The sequence below is a fragment of the Myotis daubentonii genome, chromosome 18 (genome assembly GCF_963259705.1).
Source record: "Myotis daubentonii chromosome 18, mMyoDau2.1, whole genome shotgun sequence".
NCBI classification, from domain to species: Eukaryota; Metazoa; Chordata; class Mammalia; order Chiroptera; family Vespertilionidae; genus Myotis; species Myotis daubentonii.
In genome coordinates, this window is record NC_081857.1 from 23579079 (window position 1) to 23604101 (window position 25023).

General features: G+C 45.6%; 1 protein-coding gene across 1 annotated transcript in view; it reads left to right on the forward strand.

Annotated features, from left to right (window-relative positions):
- The window catches only part of ASTN1 (astrotactin 1), a 283425-nt gene that overhangs the window by 119483 nt on the left and 138919 nt on the right, over positions 1–25023 (forward strand). The window contains exons 3-6 of the mRNA XM_059675026.1: positions 15666–16059; positions 16797–16943; positions 18019–18126; positions 23683–23832. Of these exons, the coding sequence (XP_059531009.1) occupies positions 15666–16059; positions 16797–16943; positions 18019–18126; positions 23683–23832 (799 nt within the window). The remainder of the gene's footprint in view (positions 1–15665; positions 16060–16796; positions 16944–18018; positions 18127–23682; positions 23833–25023) is intronic.

The following is a 25023-nucleotide window of genomic DNA, read 5'->3' on the forward strand; positions in this document are numbered from 1 at the left end:
ACAGGGCATGGCATAAAGACTGAGGTGGGCCGAAACCGGTTTGGCTCAGTGGATAGAGCGTCAGCCTGCGGACTGAAGGGTCCCAGGTTCGATTCCGGTCAAGGGCATGTACCTGGGTTGCGGGCATATCCCCAGTGGGAGATGTGCATGAGGCAGCTGATCGATGTTTCTCTCTCATCGATGTTTCTAGCTCTCTATCTCTCTCCCTTCCTCTCTGTAAAAAATCAATAAAATATATTTAAAAAAAAAAAAGACTGAGGTGGTATTGCTTGGTGTGATAGCATGGAGAAGCCCCCTTCTAGGGCCTAGAGACTGGCAGTCCCTGACCCAGCCTCTGGGCAAAGCAAAACTGCCCCCCCACCCCAAACAAACAAATAAAAAAAACCTCAGGAATGCAGCTAATTGTCCTTGGTGGCTGCACTCACACTTCTGTAGTTGGCAACCACAGTGCCACATCCCCATCAATTGCAGTGTGGCAAGTTAATTGGATACTAATAGTAGGTGGAGTGCTGACATTTGTGACTGGTTTCCTTTTTCCATTAGAGTGGAGTCAATGTTATAAATGAGCTGTAATCAGGTTTCTCTCACTCAACATGTACCCTGGTACGGCTTCTTGACTGAGAGAAAAATGGAGTCATCGCTGGTGCTGGAAATGCATCAGCCCTCCATGTCCTGTGGTGTCTCCCTGTGGGTACCCCGTGTCTATCATGGCAGAGGAAACTTGAAAACTGCTGGCTCCGACGTTGATTGGTCTGCTTGCTAAGGCAAATGTATTCTCCCCAATTGCAAATGGACTAGAACTTCCTACCTGCAATCAGTCTACAGAAACAAAAATATAAATTCAAATATACAGCGTGAGGCAAAAGTAGATTTCCAGTTGTGAGTACATGAAACAGAGTTTATGCTTATATTATTATTTATTAACTAGTGCCCCGGGGCATAGATTCAAGCACATTGAAAGAAAATTAATTAGAGGGAATATTTTAATATCACTATTTGTCCTTTATAATAGACGTGTCAACCAAATTCACAATTGACAATGGCAGATTGAAACACATGAGTACGATTAGTGCCAGTGAGAGCTTTATATGTATCACACATGTGTAAGTCAACTTAGCCTTTTTTTAGATATAGAATAAACTTGCTTACTTAGACTTGCTTTCTAATTTAGCTAAACTTTTACCAGCTCAGTGAAGCACCCCAAGTTCTCTTTCAGGTAATTGTCAGCAACACAACAGTAAATATCAACACAAAGCAGAATATTATTGTAGATCATGGAGGGAGAACAAAGGGTAAAATATTTAACTGTAGCAGTGTTTGGCTATATTCTGCACCGTGAGAAAATCTGATGTCATTTTCAAGTTCCACCATTTCTTACTTCCTTTCAGTTGGGTCAAGTTTCTAAACTTTGGAAATCTCTGTTTTCTGACTAATGAAAATAAAATAGGATTCTACCGAGTCTCCTATCTACCTACTCCAGGACTTCTGTGAGGATCAAATGAGACGAGGCATGGGAAAATGCTTCACAGACATTTGATTAAAGTGTAAAATGTTTGCACCTGGCTATAAAGCAAGTTGGGTTACTGGGTTGAAGAAACTCCAAGGAGGCTAGTCGCTAGGGAGAGGAAACCAGGCATTGCTATGTGACATCATTACCTGGCGCCCACAGCCACCATTTCTGGGCTGGGCTGTACTGTGAGCCTCATTTTGCGACATGGGGTCTTGGCAGTGTTGGCTGTGACTTGGTGGGCTGGCGTTCTGGGGTGGTGGTGGGGCCTGTGTCCCACTTAGGGGAAGCTGAGTGTTGGTTTGTCAGTGCCAGGTCCTCAGTGCCGTTTCTTTTTAAAAGGCCAATGTGTATCATGGCAGCTCCTGTGCTGAGCGTCTGCCCCCCTGGTGCCAGTGCACATCATAGCTGCTGGTCGGATGGTTGGACGGACACTTAGGCTTTTATATAGAGAGCTTATTGCATTTTCCATACAAACAACTGTAAACCTACTTTGCCCCGTGTGTGTGTGTGAGTGTGTGTGTGTGTGTAATGCATAGATTAATAAAAAATATATAGCTTTGGTTTCTAAGAGAAGGGACTTTTAAAAAAAAATCACACCATTCCCTTTGTAAAGCATATGGTCCAGTTCTTCCTATAATTAGGTATTATAAAATGCAATGACATTCCCGGGCTGGGTGGCTCAGTTAGTTGGAGCAACATCCTGTACACCAAAAAAGGTTGTAGGTTTGATTCCCAGTCAGGGCACATACCTAGGTGTTGTGGATTCGATCCCTGGTTGGGATGCGCAGTGTTTCTCTCTCACATTGATGTTTCTCTCTCTCTCTCTCCCTTCCTCTTTCTAAAATCAATAAACATATCCTCAGATGAGGATAAAATAAAATGTGATGGCACATTTCTTTGCCCTCTCTGGGGATGAGACTCTATTCAGGCAGAGGTCTGTGTGGTAAGGTACAGGTAAATTCTAAGTACAGGTCATTTACTAGAAAAAAATCCCTGTCCATTGAAAGGTGCACTCTGCCTCCCCCAGCAGGGTGCTAATGGCACAGAAAAGTATAAGTGACACTGAGGTTGGATAAGTCTAAGCCATCACACTTTCTGAAAGCACAGCTAATGTCTTCTGGGTGATGGCTCTGTAGCATGGACCTGCCATTTGAATGTCCTTGTGAGAGAGGAGGCTGACACCCTACTGTCAGCTGACTTCTTCCTTGAGGCAAGGCAGCCAGGGGCCAGTTGAGAGGAGTGAAGATGGGCTTTCAGATGGAGGCCTGGAGTCTGAACTGACAGCGTGTGTAAACATCATGCTATTTATGCTTTACCAACCTTGCAAGCCATCTGGGTGTGCCTCCCTACAGTTAATCACGCTGTGCACGGCTTGTGGGCGCCAGGCTTCCTGGGCCCTGGGCTGGGCTGGGGCTGTAGGAACTTTTTAACACATGGTCTTTGCCTGCAAGTCTAGAAATAGCAGAATTAGGGGTTAAAGATTAATTCAGAAATGTCCACATATGCTTTCGGGTGTGGGAGAGAATGACATGTCTGAGGACTGGAGTAAGCAAAGTCAGTTTTAGGAAAGAGAGGGAGTTATCCTGGGACTTAAGGGAATGGAGGGAGGGTGAGTGGACATGCTGTGGAGGAGAGCACGAAGGCTCAGGAATAGGCACAGACAAGGCCCCTTCCCCTCCGCCAGCTCTAGCTATCTATCTCTCTCTCTTCCCTGCCTTCCTCCCAACCTCCTTTTTATTTCTCTCCCTCCCTTACAATAGAGCTGAATGTTAAGAATAGAACAAGTAAATCGGCACAATTAAAAACTAGAAAAATTAAACCCTGGAACAACTGTGATCTGAATTAAGTCGTCATGCTGTTAACAGGTTGGCTGGGAATGGCCCTCATGGGGTCAGGAACACATGCCCACCCCAGGTGCAGAATTTAGCATTGGCTGGGCAGGTGATGTGTGCCTCATTACTTGCTTTGGAAGCAAGAAACCCTGACCTTCTTTCTATCACGTGAGTGTCTCTTGCCGGATCGGACTGACCTATGGATTCACTCTTCATCATCAAGCTCCTGATTAGTAAATTAAAACAATACCACTGTTGGGCTTTTTGTCTGTACCCAAGGGGCAGGGCAGAGCTGGGACTCAGCTTCCAGCTTCCCTTTGCTCTGGCCCATCCTTGCTGATGAGCCTGGACCTGTGCCCAAGTTCCTGGCTTATGTGCCTAGCATCTGGCCAGGAACAGAGTGAGCCCTGGTCAGCTAGGGAAGAAATCAGGCTTACAGGTGCCAGGGTCTCTACTCTACCTTATCACCCCACCCCCCAACTAATGCCAAATACAAGAGAAAAAAACTAGAAAACTAGGACAGAGCTGACAGCATGTGGTGAGGGGTGGGTAGGGTGCCAGGGAGGGAGGAGGCAGGGCAGGGCAGTGTTTTATTTTTGTGTGTGTGTGTTTTTATAAATTAATGATGAGAAGGATTTGAAGACTTGTACAATGGCTTTCCTAGCGAAAATGTAATTAGTTGAAGACAATCTGCCGCTGATGTTGGAGCTGGTGGGTTAACGAAGCCTGCCCTAATGAGAACAGCAGTGTCTCTCAGAGCTGCCTTCACAAACCAGGCCTCTCCCAGATTGGGGCTTGATTAGTTCCAGAAAAAAATTGAATTCTAATAATTTAAGGCAGGGTGGAGGGAGGAATAAGAGCCACAGCACTTTGTGCTTGGCCCAAGATGAGACTCTTGTAACTGTCAGTCTTCTCTCTCCCAACCCCCTTTGATGCCAAAGTTTGCTGGCAAGGAATAGGTCTTGGAAGGGATTTCAGTGTATGATGTGCTAATTGTACATGTACGTCATCTCCTCTAGTCCTTAATTCCTTCTTGGTTTTTTTCCCCCTCGGATTTTTTTTAGCTCTAATATGCATCTTCCTTGGATGCCAAAATTGAGTTACATCTGGAGTGTTATAGGGATGTGACTGTGGATGCTCACTGTTTTCCTCAGTGTTGTGGGTCAGATCAGTGACAAGTTCAAGGAGGTTTGTAAGCAGAAAGCAATGCAGATGAATTTTGTTAGCCTCTGTATTTGACCAACATTGAATGACTTGCATTGGGTATGACCATTACCCTTTGGTACCTAACGCAAAAACTGACCTGCAGGGTTTCTCTTACCTTCTCCAAATCTGTTGGCCAGCAGTTTGTTGACTTGCAGTTCCCAGTTACCCTGAAAGTGTTCAAATTCAAGATTTTCTTCCCAGTCTGTCTTCCACATGTGTTGTTACATTGTGGCATTGTGGAAAACATCTACCATTCCTCTTAGATCTCTGATCCCAGAACAAGGGGTTGCAGACAGCAAAGTTGTGTGCATGGGTGGTAGACTGCTCTCAAGGAAACGAGTGAGCATTTGTTGCCTGTAGACCCTGGAGACAACAAAGTTCACTTAGAAAACATCTACTTAAGAACAGATCTCTCTATAGGTTTTCCCTGCCTGTTTCAAAACGACAGTCTGACAAGTATGGTCACCCATGGCACAATTAAATTATTGCTTGAAATTATGCATTTGGTCAACCCAATGATAAGCTTAACAGAAAAAGATTGGGGCTTCTGTGGCAGGCAGTGTAGACAGTTCTGAGTGTGGATGTTTGGGAATCCTCATTTGCATAACCACAAGAGTTATGTGTGTAGGAGCAAGGCCATTCAGGGCTTAATTTAAAGAATATGGGAAGTTCTAGAATCAGGGCCCAGACTACAGTGGTGGGCGCCTTTCTACTCATGGTCATGGAATACGTAAGTAAGATCAGTGGTTGAATCTTTGACTCATACTACTGCATAAACTTGGGCAAGTTATTTAACCCCTCTTATCCTCTGTTTCCTCATTTAAAAAATGGAAATAGTAATTCTGCTTATAATTGTGGGTAGGATTAAATAAAATAATGAATATAATTATCTCTCCAATATGTGATATGTAAGAATAAGGCAGTTTGTACCTAGAACAGCAAAATAAAGCAGGATTCAGGGGAGGAATTGAGCACATAGGCTGGATTGCTGTAGGAAGCTGAGAAAAGCTTTCACAATGGTTTGTAGCATTTAAGATATTCACAAAACTAACCATCAGCTATGTATGGCTGTCACCTCTCTCAGTAGAGGTTCGGTGCCATTGGAGATCCCACTGTGAGAGAAGACCAGGCATGACTCCTAAGCAATGACACACCAGACCTAATGGCAATTATGAAGATAAGGTTGTACTTCTCTGTGTGGGACAAGAATGTGACCAAATCCCACACAATGTGAAGGGCCTTCCACCTGTCCCAACTATCATCTCTGAATAGTACAGCCATTAAGGGCCAATCTCAGTCTGTATTTGGGGAAGAAACAGACCTTTTAAATCTTCACTAGTTCAGAGAGTCATTGGCGATTATGTACCAAATTCAGAGAAATCTTGACGTGTTGAATTTCTCTTCCCTTATGTTCCCAATTGTTTTCATCTGAAGCCTTGTAATCACCCCAGGGCATTGGAATCCCCCCACCTCCCCAGGTACCTTGCCTAAGGTCTGCCCTCAGTGACTAGTCTTGAATAGTGATTTTTATTTGCTCAGCTCCAGCTGCTGCCCACGAAGTGATTATATCTCTGAGACCTTCTCTCTTCCCCTTGAGTTGGATTGTCTGACTTTGAGGAAATGGGGGGAAGAAGGGTTTAACAACTCCATTATGTTCAGAGAGAAAGAGGGTTAAAGTCTAATGGTCATTAGCATATACTGTGCCAGCTGCCTCTTCTGTTACTTGTTCAGTAATTCCCGTAACAGTTGGTCCTAATGGAGCAGATTATTGTTATTATTTTATTTCATGAAGATCACCTACTGCATAAAAACGAAGAGGAAAGGAGGAAGGGAATGTGGCCAAGAGTAGGCATTGAGTGTTACCCAGCTGGAGTATTTCTTTATTGGCTTCATGCTTGGCTTGTGAAGATTTGCAGGGCTGATGCACAAAGCCCATGGAGGCAGGCTGTCTCATGCAGCTCTGCCCTGGGTTTGCTGAGACAGCGACCTGGGTTGCTTTTGCTTTTGTGTGGACCCTTTTATCTCCTAGCCCCATGGTTGGCAAACTGCGGCTCGCGAGCCACATGCGGCTCCTTGAGTGTGGCTCTTCCTAAGCCTTAGGAGTACCCTAATTAAGTTAATAACAATGTACCTACCTATATAGTTTAAAATTTGGCTCTCAAAAGAAATTTCAGTCATTGTACTGTTGATATTTGGCTCTGTTGACTAATGAGTTTGCCGACCACTGTCCTAGCCTGCCTGTCACCCATTCATGCATGTGCATGCACACATATAACCACACACGTGGTTATCGGTGTTGTCTTAACACCGATTGGGGTTCCATCATAATGTCTGACTAGGCAGCATCATCTCAGAACATGGTGAAGTCTACATCTAGAGCAGCGGTTCTCAACCTGTGGGTCGCGACCCCTTTGGTGGTCGAACGACCCTTTCACAGGGGTTGCCTAAGACCATTCTGCATGTCAGATATTTACTTTATGATTCATAACAGTAGCAACATTACAGTTACGAAGTAGCAACAAAAATAATTTTATGGTTGGGTCACAACATGAGGAACTGTATTTAAAGGGCCAGAAGGTTGAGAACCACTGATCTAGAGGGATGTGAAGACTGCAGCTTTGCCCCTGTCACCTGATTCCTCACTGCTGCCAGGTCTGCAGGAGGCTAGGCCATTCTTTGGAATTAGGTGATCTATTAGGGTCGCCTTGGACCTAGAAAACTCATCCCATAACAAGCTGCTTCTCTCTCACCCTACTTCTCTCAGCGTCAGTTGGCCTTAGCATTCTCATTAAACGATAGACAGGTCAAATCAAAGGACAGGTCCCTGAAGCTGCTAATGATTAGACAGCTCTGAGCAACTTATGAGCAAATGCACTCCTTTGCTTTTGCTCTGGGACAGAAAAGTGAAGGCTCTGAGGCAAGAAAAATCCCAAAACCAAAAAAGCAGCTCTATAAAAAGAATCTGAAAGAACAACTTGAAATAGCCCAGGCTGACTCCAGCACACTAGCCTCCGGCCACTTCCCTGTAGGGCTTCAGGCTGTCATTAGATGAAACTCCTGAAGTCTTATGAAGAAACTGAAGACAAACTTTCCCGATTAAAGACATAGGTAGTGATCAAACCTAACAGAAATAAAACTTTTAGACCTAGAAACAAAAAAGTAAAGCTATACAGTTGAGTTTCCTCCTGAGAAAACTCCATGCTCTTGGCTTCTTTGTTTGGAAGGGCCCTCAAATGTCAACCTGCCTGACCTGGAAGACCCTTATTCTTAGAGTGTGCCTCTTGCTTATGGAAAATTGCCTGGTCCCTACCTTTACCCAACAAATTACATTTTAATGAGAGGGGATATTGGAGAGACATCCTATTTCTTTCCTAAGCTTTGGATACTTGATCTAGAAGAGTGGGGAAGAGGTTTTGAAGCAGCTCACGACAGCAGGCTGCATTGGCATCATGCCCCAGTGAGAGGCTAACCTGGCAGGCGGGTCTGTCCCCTGCCAGTGGGATGTGCAATTCACGTCAGAAGCCCCAGAGGACATATTGAGGCCTCCTAATTAATATGGTGGCCCATGGCAACTGGAAGGCATTTCCACACGATTAAAGACTTCTGAAAGCCCTCAAGGGGAGGTAATGTTCCTAATAATTTATAAATTGAACTCTGTACTTAATATGCTTGAAGTGTTTCTCTCGTCTTCCATTTGGGAAGGAGACGGGTAGGGGATAATGGATTTCTATTCACCAGCCATCACAGAAAAGAGAATTTGCCGGAAGAACAAACCATGGAGCTTTCTCTTCTAGTTTAGGTGATGCCTTCTGGCAGTAAAAGGAGCCTCAAGGTCAAGAATTTGTTACTACAATTTCAATGACATCATCTGATTTCAAAGGCCTTATTATGCCTTTGGGGAAGTGGGTAGGTAGGCTTATGGGGACTTCATTGGCCCACCTTGGAAGGAGAGGGCCCGTTATTTTCGTGGTCTGCAGTTTCTGGCTTTACTGGGAAGGAATTGCTCACAGACATGTTCTCTACCATCGGTTTACCTCTTTCAAGTTACTTCCAGTTCTACAGGGACCAGTATTACACTCAGGACATGTTCAGGTTGGAAGATTCAGGTCTTTCAATCACTTCATTTGATAGATGAAGGCCTCAGGTAGCTCCAGAAAGTTATGCGCTATCATTCCACTGGTTAACCCTGCTGTTTTATTGGTGATGTTCATGTTATTAGTAATTTGGGTCTGGTTTTCCATTGGGCTCATAAAAACACAGGGTTGGATGAGACTTTGAAAAGTCACCTATCTACCTCATTCATTCCTTATCCCTGGCCCATTTGAATGTAGATTAGAATATAGCCAGCATTTCCCATGTGGGCATTAGTTTTTCTCCTCTTGGTCTGTTTCCTTTGAAAGCCAGAGACGAATGTGAGTGATCATTGTCATACATGAGAAGGGACCTGTGCCCAGACCTTCGGGTTTGTTACTGGGGAGAAATAGTTGACATGAGCCACCAAACTTGTCTATTTGAATCTTATTTTGTTAGCCATCCTTTAATTCCCTTTGGAATATCACTGGAATTCAGTATGTCCAGTTGTCTTGAGGGATAATTAATTATGTCTCAGATTCACTCCTCTGGTTCCTCCTAGGGTGAAACAGCTTTGAAATGTGAGCTGATTAATTGGCTGTAGTCCCTTGACAGATGGTAGCTGGAAACAAATCTCAGCTTTTCCATTTCTTTGCCAAGGGTTCACAAAATCCAGGTGACGTCCTAAGTGTTGATGACATTGATAGATCCAGATTCTTTATTTTGAGATCTAGGGATCATATGACACTGATTTGGGGTAAGAGAAGGATTCCTCTAGAGTACCTTCTAGTCCAAGATCTCTTTACCTGTCCCAGTTTCTTCTCTTGGAAGAAGAAGAGTAATGACTGCCTTCTAGCCCCTGTGAGCTGTTTTTATCTTCCTTTGTGCCTGCATTTACCTTTAAAAATGAGTTATACAGATTATTTTCTCTAACTCCAGTGTAAACTCCATGAGATTAGGATCTATACTTGTATTAGTTATGGCAGAATCCCCATAACAGTGACCACTAGAAAAATGCCTTGCTAAAGTGAGTAGGTACTTGGTGAATGATTGAGGAATGAATTGAATGAATGAGTCACATAAGCAACTGACTTATATAAGCTTTGCTTGCAGGCCCATAGAAGATGTCCATATTGAAATATACTCAAAGTTTACCTCTACTTCTCTCCTTTCTTCCGTCTCTTTCTTTTACAATTATTGAACACTTGCTATATGCCATGCACTGGGCTTAACCCTGGACCTTGGTGGCTCCTGCTCTCATGAAGTCTAAAACTTAGATGAGGTTGACAAGCACATCAAAGGTAAACGTCCTTGTGGTTAGAGTCATATGGAGGGTTCTATGGGCAATTCAGCGAGATTAGGGAATCATATTCTGAGATTATGTCACTAAATTCACTTTGAAGGACAAGGAGGAGTTAACTAAGGGAGGGAGATGTGACCCATACCCAGAACCAATACACAGGTCAGATAATGAGATGGCCTTGTAGTTGACCTACATGACTGGGCTAAGCATAGAAGGGAGATCTGCCAAGCATGTTCTATCCCTGGGCAATCACCATCGGTGTTATATAAAAGATTCTAAAGTCTGCAAATTACCTGACAAACCTCATGCTATTCTCTAGGGTAAGTGGCGAAAATGTCAGTGTCATAATAAAATAAAAGCCGATTTCATTTGTTTGATCTCTGTTAAAGCCAGTAGAAACGATTTATTGATTTTTAAAGAAAAACATATTTTTAAATGCCACTTTTTTTTGCAAGCAACTTGTTAATAGATGTGGAATTCTCATATACCCCAAATGCACGTCTAGTTACAAAATGTTCAGTTTTGAGGAAAATCAATAGAATAATCAGAAAACTCATGGAAAGATGAACAAAGAGCAAAATAATTTCATATCATGCAGTGTTATTATTATTTTTTAAATATGTTTTTATTGATTTGAGAGAGGGGGGGGGAAGGAGAGAGAAACATTGATCCATTGCCTCCTGCACACCCCCTACTGGGGATTGCGTCTGAAACCTGGACATGTGCCCTGACTGGGAATTGAGCCTGTGATCTCTCAGTGCGTGGAACAACACTCAACCAACTGAGCCACACTGGCAAGGGGTATTTTTTAAGATTCATAGTTTGCAACTTGTTTCACTTGGATCCAGATGTTTCTTAATTTTGTTTTGTTCTTAATGCCATAAAAGCAAACTAAGACACATAAATGAAGAATATTCTCCGAACACAGCTAAGGTATTACAGAAACTCAGAGCCAGAGTCGCGTGTGTGAAGAACTCTTAGCACTTTCTATAGATCCATTATGTTGTCATGTGCTCATGCTCACATCCAGGTGGAAGTCTGTTTGGAGTTGAATGCGTGGAGCAGGTCTGTTCCTCCCAACAGACTTGGCTTTTGTCAGACAAGAAGATACGGGCAATTTGCCTTTCTTCGACTTGGCTATCAGGAAGCTCCTAGCTACAGCTGGTGGCCCAGGCTTTCTTTCCATTCCACTTGCCCCACCTCTTTATTTCATTAGAAGATTTGAAAGAAAATCCTACATCATATGTGTTTTTTACTGAAACTGTTGAAAAATCCTCTGTGGAAGTACGAGAGATCACAAGTAATGATAATATCAAAGAACTACAGTTTATCACAGGACTGTAAAAGTAATCAGAGGTGAACACTGGATTTCCAAGTTGTCTCTGTAAAAAGTGATCAGGAGGCTACACTTGTGCCTTTTTCTAGTATAGTATAGGAGAGAGAGAGAGAGAGAGAGAGAGAGAGAGAGAGAGAGAGAGAGAGAGAGAATGTGTGTGTGTGTGTGTGTGTGTGTGTGTGTGTGTGTGTGTGTGTGTGTGTTTAGCCTACCTATGACTTCCTTTCTGGATAGGGCAGATAAGCAATTCAGAGGAATTTGTGTGTGGTGATTTTACAAATCATTATTATAAAATATTCATATCAAATTACATAATAATATCGCATAGCATTATGTATGTGTAGTATTATCCTATATAATAAAAGTCCAGCAACCGAATGGCAGAATAATCAAAACCACCACTTGACCAGTAACTATGACGTGCACTGACCACCAGGGGGCAGGTCCTCCACGCAGGAGCTGCCCCCTGGTGGTCAGTGTGCTCTCACAGTGGGAGGGCCGCTCAGCTGACCAGGATGAGAAGCGCTTCCACAGCAGGAGCAGCTGCTCAGAGGGCGGGTCCACAGCCCCTTGGCTGACCTGGGTGAGTGATGTTCCCACAGCAGACCAATCCCGTAGGCCACGCCCCCCACTAGTGCATGAATCCCGTGCACTGGGCCTCTAGTGTATGTAATAATCCATAATCGATAAGCTGTATCAAAATGTTGTGGCACCTGCCACAAATCTGGATTCTAGAAGCAGAGAAACTACCCCACGACATCAGTGAGTACCTGAGAATCTTCACTCTAGGGCCTGTGCTATTTCACCTGGTGTCTGGAACTCATTCTTGGTAACTGATTATTAAAGAGTTGAGATCATCAGGAATCACTTACGCTGAGCAGAGGAAATGTTTTGCTGGCACAAGTTAGAAATGCTAAATACACTGGTTTAGCCAAATGAAAATGTCTGTTCTAGCTTCCTTTAAGTCATGATGTTTTTGACAAAATAAACATAAACTAGTCCTTAGTGCCTAGGCGGACACGTGGAAATGAGAATTTCACATTAACCTAACCAAAACAGTCCCATGAAAGAGCAGTGAATGAGAGTCTTGGTCTAGAGCCAATTGAGCACTGTCTAGCTTTGCCGTTTCTCTGGGCCTTCTTTCTGTATCAGAAAATGGGGAGCTGAACCTAGAGATTTTCAGTGAGTCTCGCAGTTGAACCAGAACACAGATTTCTTTTTTGAAATTCAACTAAGTTGAGGGCCTAGCAGCGGTTCTTAACCTGTGGGTTGCGAACAATGAAAATACATCCTGCATATCAGATATTTACATTATGATTCATAACAGTAGCAAAATTACAGTTATGAAGTAGCAACGAAAATAATTTTATGGTTGGGGGTCACCACAACATGAGGAACCGTATTAAAGGGTAGCGGCATTAGGAAGGTTGAGAACCACTTCCTCCAGGCAGGGAGCAATGTATGACCTGAAAATGGGAGTGTGGATTTCCCACTGCTGATGGGTCCTAGGTGGAACACCTTGTGGGTGCTTAGTCCAAGGACATGTGTTGATGACAGTGCTGTCTGATCCACGGTCAGCTGGATGGGCACTTTGAATAGTTTCTCTTTTCCTTCAAGAAGTTAGGATGGATGTAGGAGGAAATAGGATTATGATATATATGCCAGGAATGAAACTCAATTCAGGATGACTGTGGTCACGTGGGTTAGAGTAGGTGCTCTGAAGTGGCAGTCTCTTTATTCCCATTTCAGTCCTAGTCATATGCTGTGTGACTTTGGGCAAGTTGGGTTTTACTGTGTGTTTTTCTCTGCCTTAGCCTTTTCAAATGTAAAATAGGGACCATGTAATCTAATTAAATAGTTTAACTCTACCCCTTAGAGTTAAAAGTGTGGAGCAATTAAAACAAATGTCTGATACATAGTAAGACCGCATAATAGACAACTGTTCTCTTTTTATCCCTGCATTAGAGGCCCAGTGCACAAAATTCATGCAAGGGGCTCGGCCCTCACAGCCCCAGCCAGCCCCAGCCTGCCCTCGCAGCCCCTCTCAGTCTTGGCCAGCCCTCGCAGTCCCAGCTTCGTCCAGAAGGTTGTCCAGACGGTCATCCAGAAGGATGTCCAGACGGACATTCTGCTGTTCAGTCTAATTAGGATATTATCTCTTTATTATATAGGATAATATCAGGAAAGAACCTAATACTGATCTTCCAGCCCTGCAGTGGCCATCTGAAAGGAGAATTGGGGGCAGGGTGGAGGGGCGAGTGGAAGGGACTCCCGAAACGTCTGTGTGTGCAGGAAAGGTGGTGTTTAAACCATTCTTCAGAGATGGATGTTTATGCTACTCTTAGAGCTCTTTAGGGAATGAAATTACCTCTTGCTTGCACAGACCTAATTCAGTGTCTGACAACTTTTCTCACTCTGCAAGTTTTTCTTCCTGTGTGGTTAGTTACCTATTGTTGCAGTTTCAGTTTGGGGTGAAGGAAAGGATATGGGTCTGACTCTGAGACACGGGTTGGTCTGTGGAAAACCTATTGGGTCGGACTCAGCATCCCCTCTCTGCAAACTGGTGCGGGCTCAGATACATCACTTTTGAAGCCCCAGAGGCTTTGTGTGCACGTCTTCAGGACCCCGGATGGAGGGTGGAGGACAGGGCAGCAGGGAGTCAGCAAGGAGCCAGGATTCGTGGCTGTGGACTCTCACCCCAGCCATAACCTGAGCAGCTTCATGTTTATGCTTGCTCTGTACTTGCATAAGAGATTTCACTAGGAGAAGGAGTTCCACAGATAAAAGACATTTGAAAACCTGGAGGCCCCAATAAGCCACCTGGTGTGACCTGTCACTTGGCAGCTACTCTGTTGCTTCTTGTCTCAGCTCCTCTGTGCTGCCTGTTCAAAAGTTTCAACATCGTGTGTGTGTGTGTGTGTGTGTGTATGTGTTTCGTGTATGTTTTTGTGTGTTTGTGTTTGTGTGTGAGGGTATTTTGTGAATGTGTGTGTGTGTGTTGTGAATGTGTGTTTTTGTATATGTTTGTGTGTGTGTTGTTGGTATATGTTTATGTGTGTATGTGCATGCACATGCTTCTTTGTTCACAGTGATGATAGGAGAGGGAGGGTAAATGGAAAGATTTATGGGGAGAGAAACTTTATAAATCCAAGACATAATGATTATGAGATTGGAAAAAGTCCCCTTTAAGAAGTATGGGGGAATAATATTGACTCAGCCTGTGGGGTTTTCATTTCCAACCTGTATGACGGGGCTACAGTGATTAAAGCCCAAGGTTGATCAAGAGAGGAGCCATGTGGCACACCCCCATGTAATGAAATAGGTTTGGAGAAACATGGACCAAATAAAGGAGTGATTACAGTTGTGCACAGGACAATTTATGTCTTCTGGGTGCTGAGCAGCACAGGCTTGCCAGACTTTCCCTCCCAGCCCTGTTCTGGGTAGGTGTCCAGGGAGGGGCTCGATCTCGAGCACTGCATCCTGATCTCTGACAAACTCACAGCTCCTGGTATTTAAGTTATGGCTTCAGAGGGTAGACTTGGAGCATAAGGTTCAGAAGAAAACTCTCCTGCCAGCCTGACTCTAGGGCAGGAGTCTTGATCTCTTCCCTGGAGATGCAGTGAGAATGGGAGCATCACTGTGGCCTGTAGGAGTGGGAGGCGGCTGTCTCCCAGGTCAGTGGTGACCCAAAAGTCATGTCAGATGGTAAGGTTCCTGCACACACTTGGATAGAAACTTCCCTTTAGATTGGTCCTTGGTCTTCCCTGCTGGGCAGTCACTTTGATGGAGATATTTAAGGTTAGGCTGAGGATGGCCTTGATTCTGTGAGTTACACTCTATTGGGCACTTTACACTATTACCTAACTTAGTCCTGACCACCACCCTGTGGAGGTGTCTCTTCTCCATCACACAGATCGGGAACCTGAGGTTTCGAATTTAGAGGACTCACTGATTGTTGGTGGAGCCAGAGTAAAAATATGTACACAATTGATTTTCAGATGTGAGAGAGGTAGAAACCAGATCCCCTCACACTGCTAAAAGAATTGGCCTGAAAGTAGCTTTGCATGGATCAGATTTGCCTTAACAGACTAACCCTACCCCTTTTTTCTGAAGCTGAAACACACACACATACAATCACAAAGATGTCTTTATTCAAATTGTTTGCTAAGTTGGAAGCAACTGTGGAACACTTGAAATGATGCATTGGTCATCCCAGCCCCATCTTTCTTTCACCTCAAACACAGGTTACAGCAGACTGTCCCTTTTTGCTAAGTGGCACTTGTTACAAGTGCTTCTTGCATCTGAATGAATGAACTAATTAGTGACTGGTGGTGGTAGCAGAGGGGCGATGCCTCTCTGAGGGACCAGCTCACTGTCCCCCGCCTCCATCTGCTTTCCTCTCTCCAGGGTGGCATGATCGCGCTGCTGCTGTCCATCTTATGCCTGGTAATGATCCTGTACACTCGCCGCCGCTGGTGTAAACGCCGCCGGGTCCCCCAGCCCCAGAAGAGTGCCAGTGCTGAGGCGGCCAATGAGATCCACTACATCCCCTCTGTGCTGATTGGCGGGCATGGGCGGGAGAGTCTGCGCAATGCCCGTGTGCAGGGCCACAACTCCAGTGGCACCCTGAGCATCCGGGAGACACCTATCCTGGATGGCTATGAGTATGACATCACCGACCTGCGCCACCACCTGCAGAGGGAGTGCATGAATGGAGGGGAAGACTTTGCCAGCCAGGTCACCCGCACCCTCGACTCCCTGCAGGGCTGCAATGAGAAGGCTGGCATGGACCTCACACCAGGTGGGAACTCCTTAAGAATAGGGGTTAGAAGGAGTGGGCAAACTTTTTGACTCGAGGGCCACAATGGGTTCTTAAACTGGACCGGAAGGCCGGAACAAAAGCATGGATGGAGTGTTTGTGTGAACTAATATAAATTCAAAGTAAACATCATTACATAAAAGGGTACGATCTTTTTATTTTTTAGTTTTATTCATTTCAAACGGGCCAGATCCGGCCCGCGGGCCGTAGTTTGCCCACGGCTGGGTTAGATCATCAATGTCTCAGATTCCCATAGCACCTGGCCTGATGCTAAGCCCATCAAGTAGCCCTATGCTGCTCAGGGGTTACAGAGTCAGCTGCTTCCAGAAAGCAAGCGGATCTCACAAACATGTGAATGAGCTGGATGTCAGACAATAGAGACTAGTGCAGACTGTGGTGATGAGAGGGCATGTTCTGGGTGAATACACTCAAATTAAATTCTACAGTTTATATCTAGTTAAAGGGCCATACCTGGTGACCCTATCCACACAGAATTAGTTTAATTGAACTTCCAGTTGGAATTACTTTTCCTTTATTATTTTCATAACTTTGTGGTCTCCTAGAAATCAGAGTATTTCCGTCTCTGCCAACCTCTCACTTGAAAGGTTCCTTGTTTTAATTCTGTGAAAACCACTTCCTTGGTTTATGCAGATTCCCTCACTCTCACTTTCTCTGACCTTCTCCTCTCAAAGTTCTTGCCTTGACTTTTTCTTACACAGGGAGTGACAATGCCAAGCTGTCGCTGATGAACAAGTACAAAGATAACATCATCGCCACCAGCCCTGTGGACTCCAACCACCAGCAGGCCACACTGCTCTCGCACACCTCCAGCAGCCAGAGGAAGCGGATCAACAACAAGGCGCGAGGTACCCGGTCTGAGGTTGGGGCATGCAGGTAGATTCCTTCCTATTGGTGGAGGCAGGACCCTTCATATACTCAACCACCACTCTCATGCAATCTTTTCTGGGGGACTATTGAGTATGAGTTACCAAAAAACTCAAATAATATATAAACCCGATGCCCAAGTAATTTCATCAAAAAGAATGTACCCTTAGGATAATTGGAAAAAATATGCATATATGGGTGTCAGAGACTCTTTATCACATTGTTTAAAAGAGAGGAAGATTGGAAATAGCTTCAGTGTCTATGAAGAGGGAACTGGTTAACTGCCTGCACACTGTCTCCTATCCAGTGGCCAACCACGCAGTCATTTACGACAATAGAGATTGTACCTGTTAATATGGAAAGTTGGCCTCTCATTTATATGACATGGGAAAAAAATGAGGTAATAAAAGAGAAGGTGCAGCGGAATGCCATTTTTAAGGGGAGATTTAATAAAATTCATATGTTTTTGTATCAGAAAAGGCAGACAGTATATATATATATATCAAATGTTAAAAACTGGTATACATCAGTTTTTCTCTGATTTAAATGATTTAGGGGACATCGGGGTTGTTGCTTTTACATATTTTTTGTTTTTTCTTTATTATCTTCTCTCTGCACATTGAATATATATAAATTCTAGAACCAGAAAAAATATAATATCCTATAGATATTAAGGCTTCTAGACATATGCCCCTTAAGGCATAAATCCAGTCTCATATCAACCAGAAGCCTGACCTGGAATGAGGGAAGTTTCCCTTTCTTCCTTTTCCACCCACCATCTATGCGGGCCTGCCCAGTAGGTAGCCATCAGCAATAGCCCTCCTTGGTAGAAGCATGGGCTGGGTGGAAGGAGGGCTTCAGTGATTGATGTAATATAAAAGTTGATTTCTCCAATAAATCTGTATCTCAGGAAGCTCCAATTCCATGGTTACTCCTCCCACATTGTCAGTCAACCTGCTCTCATTTTTATTGATTTTTATCTTGAACTTGCCCAATGATGTGGTACCATGAACACAAGACTGAAGATGTTCTTTACCATGGTCCTATTCATTACAGCTGGTTCCGCCTTCCTGAATCCTGAAGGGGATTCTGGCACAGAGACAGAAAATGACCCCCAGCTGACCTTCTACACTGACCCCTCACGTAGCCGGAGACGCAGTCGAGGTAGGAAGCAAAGTGCGGGGAGAGGAGCTCTGGGAAGGTGAGGGTAGGGAGCTGCAGAGGTGCTGGTTTGGGTTGTGGGCTCACTGCTCCAAAGCCAGTTTGTGGAATGATTCTTGGACTCTAAGTGGTGCTGTGTCCTAAGGAAGAAAGAAGAGCCAGGAGTGGACTGTTTTGGAGACTCATCTCTCCCAGATAATGGCACTCTCAAACAGGTTTCCAAGTTGTTTGAAAGGCTATTTCTTGGTCAGAAGACTCTCAATTCCTTCTGGAAGCCTCGGGAGTCTCATAATTTGCTGTTTAGAGACAGGAAAAAAAGTTGATAAAGTGTGTTATATGTGAAAAAATGGACAGGATATGTACCCTTGCTTACCTGGCCACACTGGCCTTGGGTTTGGGTGAGGCAGGGATGGGGGTGGGCAGGGTAATTAAGGAACAATTTATTGGGAAAAAAAATGCCCAGGCCCTGCCTGAAAAATGTGTGTAATGGTATTTGCCCTTTAATCCCCTCCGCAGTGGAATCACTGGCGCCCACACCTCCAATTCCCTTCTCTCCCCTGGCAGGGTCCAGGTTAGTTCATTTATTCTGTTCAGCATCGATAGGGTTGTCCCTCCATGCACTCACTGCCTGTGTGACTCCACTCTGATGTTTAGTGGCTTCAGGTGTGGCTACTGCATCTGTGGCTGCTACTTATGACTTGTAGGCATCACCATCCTCATTGAGAGTGGTCTGGGTTCAAGTACCAATCAGCTTGCTGTGTGATATTGGATAAGGACAACAATTTCTCTGAGCCTCCGTTTCCTCACATTAAATGGGTTAACAACAGGGCAACTGTCGTGATTGAATTATATTAAAACATGCTTTTTTTTTTTTTTGCTGACCGGCAAAGGTCTATGAAATTCCTATTGCTGCTGTTAGGATTCTCAACAGGGCAGCCTCAGGTTCCCACAACACTTCATCTTAAAGAACTTTGGGCAAGGGCCTATTGAGATACCATGGATGATGTTTGAGTAACATCACATTATATTATGACCAATAGAATTTTCCCCAACCAAAAACCAATGCCCTCAAAAGGCAGCTACATGTTGGCTCCTCTTGCCTACACTTGAGTTCTTTCATACTGAGGGCACTCTTCCCAGAGATTGGAGGAAGCCCTTTTAAGTCCTCAGCTCCAGTTTCCATAGGCTTTGCAGCGATCAGTATAAAACTTCTTCCTAACATTTTTCTCGAGAGGTCAATGGGGCTCTGGGCAATGCAATGTCTGATGCTCTGGTGTCCCTGAGGAGAGAATGTGGGCCCTCTGGTCCTCCTTACATATTTATATACTAGGGGCCCGGTGCACGAAATTCGTGCACTGGGTGTGGGTGGGGGGGAGTGTCCCTCAGCCCAGCCTGCCCCCTCACACATACTGGGAGCCCTCAGGCGTTGACCCCCATCACCCTCCAATCGCAGGATTGGCCCCTTGCCCAGGCCTGACGCCTCTGACAGAGGTGTCAGGCCTGGGCAGGGGACCCTCATTTCCCCCCATCACTGGTTCTGGCCCAGGCATCAGGCCTGGGCAGGGGACCCCCAGATCCCTCCGATTGCTGGCTCTGCCCCTTGCCCAGGCCTGATGCCTTAGCCAGAGGTGTCAGTCTTGGACAGGGGACCCCCATCTCCCCCCAATCACTGGCTCTGGCCCCCGCCCAGGCCTGAGGCCTCTGGCCCAGGAATCATGCCTGGGCAGGGGACCCCCATCTCCCTCTGATCGCTTGCTCTACCCCCCACCCAAGCCTGACGCCTCTGACCCAGGCTTCAGGCCTGGGTAAGGGGACCATCATATCCCCCCAATCCCCGGCTCCGCCCCCCAGCCAGGCCTGATGCCTCGGCCAGAGGAGTTGACCCTCATCACCCTCCGATCACCAATCACCGGATCGGCCCCTTGACCAGGCCTGAGGCCTCCAGCAGAGGTGTCAGGCCTGGGCAGGGGACCCCCAGCTCCCCGCGGTTGCAGGCTCCGCTCCTGCCCAGGCATAACGCCTCTGGCCTAGGCATCCGGCCCGGGCAGCGGGGACCCACAGCTGCAGCGGCCCCGCGATCGTGGGCTTCACTTTAGGCCCAGGCAAGGGACCCCTAGCTCCTGGGACTGCCAGCTTCGACCGTGCCCAGCTCCCATCGCTGGCTCCACCCCTACTTCCTGCTATCACTGGCCAGGGCGGAAAAGGCACCTAATTCTCCGATCATGGCTGGGGGGCAGGGCAAAGGCGGCCCCAGGGCCGCCTTTGCCCTGCCCCCCAGCTCTTAGCTCCCCCCTGGGTTTCCGATCACTGTCAGTGGCAGGGGGCTTCTTCCTGCTTTCCCTTTCGCCTCCCTGCATTGTGCCTACATATGCAAATTAACCACCATCTTGTTGGCAGTTAACTGCCAATCTTAGTTGGCAGTTAATTTGCATATAGCCCTGTTTAGCCAATGAAAAGGGTATCGCCGTACGCCAATTACCATTTTTCTCTTTTATTAGTATAGATAAGAAATAGTCAACCTGGGCTCATCAGCCCAGGCCACACCAAAGCAGAATGTGTTCTGCTTTAATAAAATCCTGTTTGAGAATGACCATAATAATGAATTAGAGTGAGTTTCTATGCAGCACAAGACTACTTCTTTTAAATACCAAGCTCTCCTAGCATGTCAACTATTTATTGCTGCTAACTAGACTATAAGCTTCTTAGGGATGGGCATGCCTAATTTATTTTACCAAAGTGCCTAGTGGAGGATTTGGCCTTTGATAGATGCTTGAAAGTGTTTGTTCAATTGAACTGGATACATCAATCAGGCCAGCAAGAAATTTCATAACCTACCTGCCATGGGTCAGGCTGTGTGATAGGTGGTAGAAACATGAAAACATGGCATGGTGATAAGTCTTAATTTAATAATATAAATAAAGGAAAATGAATACTTGGAAGTGAGAACAGTACATTCTACCTGGCAGCAACTGGAGGCAAAAAAACAAAAAGGAGAAAATAATTGCACCTGGGTTGTATACAATATAAAAAATTTATGGAATGAGGAGAACCTATGGTAAGGGCATTCCAATAGAGGAAAGTGGCGTATAAAAAGCCTTAAAGGTACAAAAGAACAGGGTATTTTCAAGCAAGTGAAAGTACTTCAGCCTGGCAGCTGTAACCCGGGATATGAATACACAGCAGGGAAACAAGCTGGCTAACTCAGGATCACCACTCATATGCCATGTTACCAAGTCTGCTCTGGTTCTGGTGGTCCTAGGAGTGACTGGAGATTTTGAAGTTAGATGGGTTGATAAGCAGAAGAACTAGAGAGACAAGAGGATGGGTAGCCAGTTCCTGCCAACATAGGAGAACAGTGGAAAGTGGCCGTAACAGTGATAACACTGTGTGAAAAGAGCTGTAATAGCAGGGCGTACTGAGGGCTAGAGGAGCAACAAGGAATGAGTGAGAATTTGTTCTTAAACATTTCAGGGAAGTGTTTACAGGGTGCTGTTGTTCGAGCTGAGACTGAAGAGTAGGTGTAGACCTGGCTGACAAGGTGATGAAATGGCATTCTACGGGGGAGGAAGTGACATGCGTAAAGTCACAGAGACATAAACATAAGGGTCTAGTTGGAGAGAAGTGACTAGTTTATTAGAGTGAAGCTCATGGTGCAGGTCTGTGGTTTGCTCAGGAAGGACGGCTGGAAGGTCAGAAGAAAGCCCATGGCCTTGACTACAGGACTTGGACCTGACCTTTCAGCTGGAGTCGTTAAGGCTTTAAAGATCACTGTCCTGTCCTCTGCTGGTGGAGGGTCCCTCTAGGGCAGCCTGGAGGGTAGGTGAGGGTGGTGGAGGTTGAGGCAGGGAGGCAAGTGGATGGCTATTGCCATTGCCCAGGTGTGAGATAAGTATAAGCAGGGAGGGAGAAATGGGGGCGAGGGAAAGTCTGAACACAGAATGAAAAATGATTTAGTGTCGGTGGTGGGGAGGGTGGGCAGAGTTGGACATGAAGGGAGTATTAGGACTTGAGAAACCAAGTAGATGGCAATGCCATTGGCTGGGCAATGAAGCAGGAAGGGGAGTAGGGGTGAAGGGAAGTGGAGAGTCTAGTTTGGGATTTGCACTTGAGTGCCAGAGGGACATGCTGGGAGTGGTTCTGCTACTCAGGCCTGGTTTGGCCAGGAGTCCAAATTTGTAAGTAAGTGTGGAGAAATAGACTCCATGCTCAGAGATAGTAGCTTAAGTAGAATATCTCCAGGTAGCCAGGGACAGAGGATCCAGAGGCTGCCTGCTTTCCCCCAACCCCAGAGTCTCTCTCTGCCTCCCAGCCCCTGCCAGCACACCCACTTGGGGAACCTGCTCCCATAAAGGATGGTGAAGCCATGGACCCAGGGATCGGGCTGTTGCTAGGGCTCAGACTCAGCTGGGCCTGCACTCTGTTCTGGCTCCACTCCTAGTAGCAGCTTGACCCTGGACCTGCCCTATGGCCTCTCTAATGTATTATTCCTCTGTGGCGCTGCCTCATGAGATGGTCATTTTCAAGTGATATGAGCCACAAGACCCTGGTCCCTGGTCCCTGACACTCAATATACTTCATTAGTGTTAACTATCACTATGAGGTTAATCGCTTTGAGACCTGTTTTCTTACCTGTAAAGTGGGTAGTGACTGTGCACACATAGATTTATTATAAGGAAGTATATATTCAAAATTTCAAAAAGTATGTAAAACAGCATATTCTCAGATATCACAGATGCCTTTTATTTCTATCAGTAATAACACAGACCACAAGACAAGTCCAAAGGACCAACATATTTTGTTGGCAACTCCCTTTGCTTTCTTCCTTTCCCACATCTGTTCTGCCTTCATGTGAAATCATCTTCACTGGTACCCCAAATAAACAAAAATCACACTAAAACCCCTCCTTCCCATCCCTGTCCCCATCTGACTGAGAGTGTTTCTCATTCCCCAGCTCCATTATTTTCTCATTGAGCTTCCATTTGTTACCTTAACCCAGTGACTGGGGAGAGCCTTCTGGTGAGATATCCTCAACTCATGCAGAGTGGATTTGCCTCAGTTACCTCCACCCACACCCTACAGAGCAGGAACTCTTACCTATTAAAATAGGTGCAAGCTCCTTAACCTCAGGAAATTACTGGGAAGTGAAGGAGCTGATTTGGAAGAGTGCCCTCTGGGACAGCTGTGGGAAGTGCAGGGAGTTCAAGCAGGGTCCTGCCACCCTTGGACAAGAGGTTGGAGCTCAGCCAGGTGCAGACAGGGGGAGAACGCCCTCCTTTATCATTTCTGTTGTGAACCTGGCCCAGGGGGACTGCAGATGACTTGCACACCACTGACCATTGTTGACCCTGAGGGCCACAAGTAGGCCAAGTCCCCTCTGATTCTGACCCATGCCATAGTGTTCCACGAGGCTGAATGTCACGGAGGTCATGCGGCTGCACACATGTGTTGCCAGGGTTTGCCAGCTGCCTCCCCTGTTTGCTGGGTTGGGCAGCAAAAGACTAAGTTGGCTTCTCACTAAAAGATGTTTACCGCCACGTATCTTGCTTATCTTGCTTTCAGTGGGCTCTCCCCGAAGTCCTGTGAATAAGACCACCCTGATGTTGATCAGCATCAGCAGCTGTGTGATCGGCCTGGTGTGCTCCTCCCATGTCAGCTGCCCGCTCGTTGTCAAAATCACCCTGCATGTCCCTGAGCACCTAATCGCTGATGGTGAGCCCACTTCTGAGATGCAACTTCCTTCCCAGTGAGGAAGGTTTTGGGTTCAGCAAGAGGGTATAGAGAAGCCGGGGTCATGGTTATAGTTACCTAGGACTATAGGTGAAGGGAAAATAAACACAGATAAATAAGGCTTAGGACAAAACTGGATTGTTCACATGTGAAATCAAAAAGCAGGTTAAAAATACTGAACAGGTCACCTCTTCTCTGTGCACACTCCGTTTCCCATTTCTGTTGTTTGTCAGTATCCCCCATCTTGGTAGAAAAATGCAGAGCATCCCAGATCAGGTAGGTTGATATAGATTCCTGTAGTCCCTGATAGGGGAGAAGCTGAGTGGAGGAGCAGAGGTATTTCAGAATCAGCCGTGCCTCAGTTTGATATGCCCTGGTGAGAAATTCCTAATTGTAGTAACTTAACTAGAACTCCATAGTAACAATTTACTCTAATCCAGGAGACTCCAATATAATGAAGGAGTGATATAGGTTCTGAGAGCCCCCGGATTAGTTCAGGCCAGAGCACCTGAGCGACTTGCTAGAATCTGTTTTCTTGGTGGCTGTAAGGCTGAAAACAAGTGGGGACTGTCCCCACTGTCAGGGGGCCTGCTCTTTAATGGCCAGTGAATATGGGCAGCAGGTACTTGTCCTTGGATGAGTGCCAGTGCCTGTGGCACCATGACCATCACAGAGCTGCTGTGCCCCTGTATCCCTTAGGTCCACCCTAGTGGGCATGACATGGGGCAAGGCAGCAGGGGACAATGCAGTGAGACATCCAAGGGGTGGCCTTGATTCCATTTGCTGGTACTTTTCTTGGGTACCAGCTCATGATGGCCCAGAACTAGTAGAAGGAATGGCCTTGGACTGGGGCTAATCTTCAGAGAGTGTGTATGTATTTGTGCTTGCATGCATGTGTGTGTTTCTTTGTGTGTGCAGGTTTGTGTGTGCGTGTGTGTATATGTATGTTTGTGTGTATATATTTCTGTGTAGATATGTATGTATATGTTTTATGTGTGTTTGTGTGTATATGTATCTGTTTATTTTTGAGTGTGTGCTTCTATGTGTTTGTATGTTTCTCTGTGTATGAGTATTTGTCTTTTTTTGCATGTGTGCTTGTGTGTGTATGTGTGTTTGTGTGTATGTATGGGTTTGTGTGTGTGTGTGTGTGTGTGTGTGTGTTGTGTGCACTCA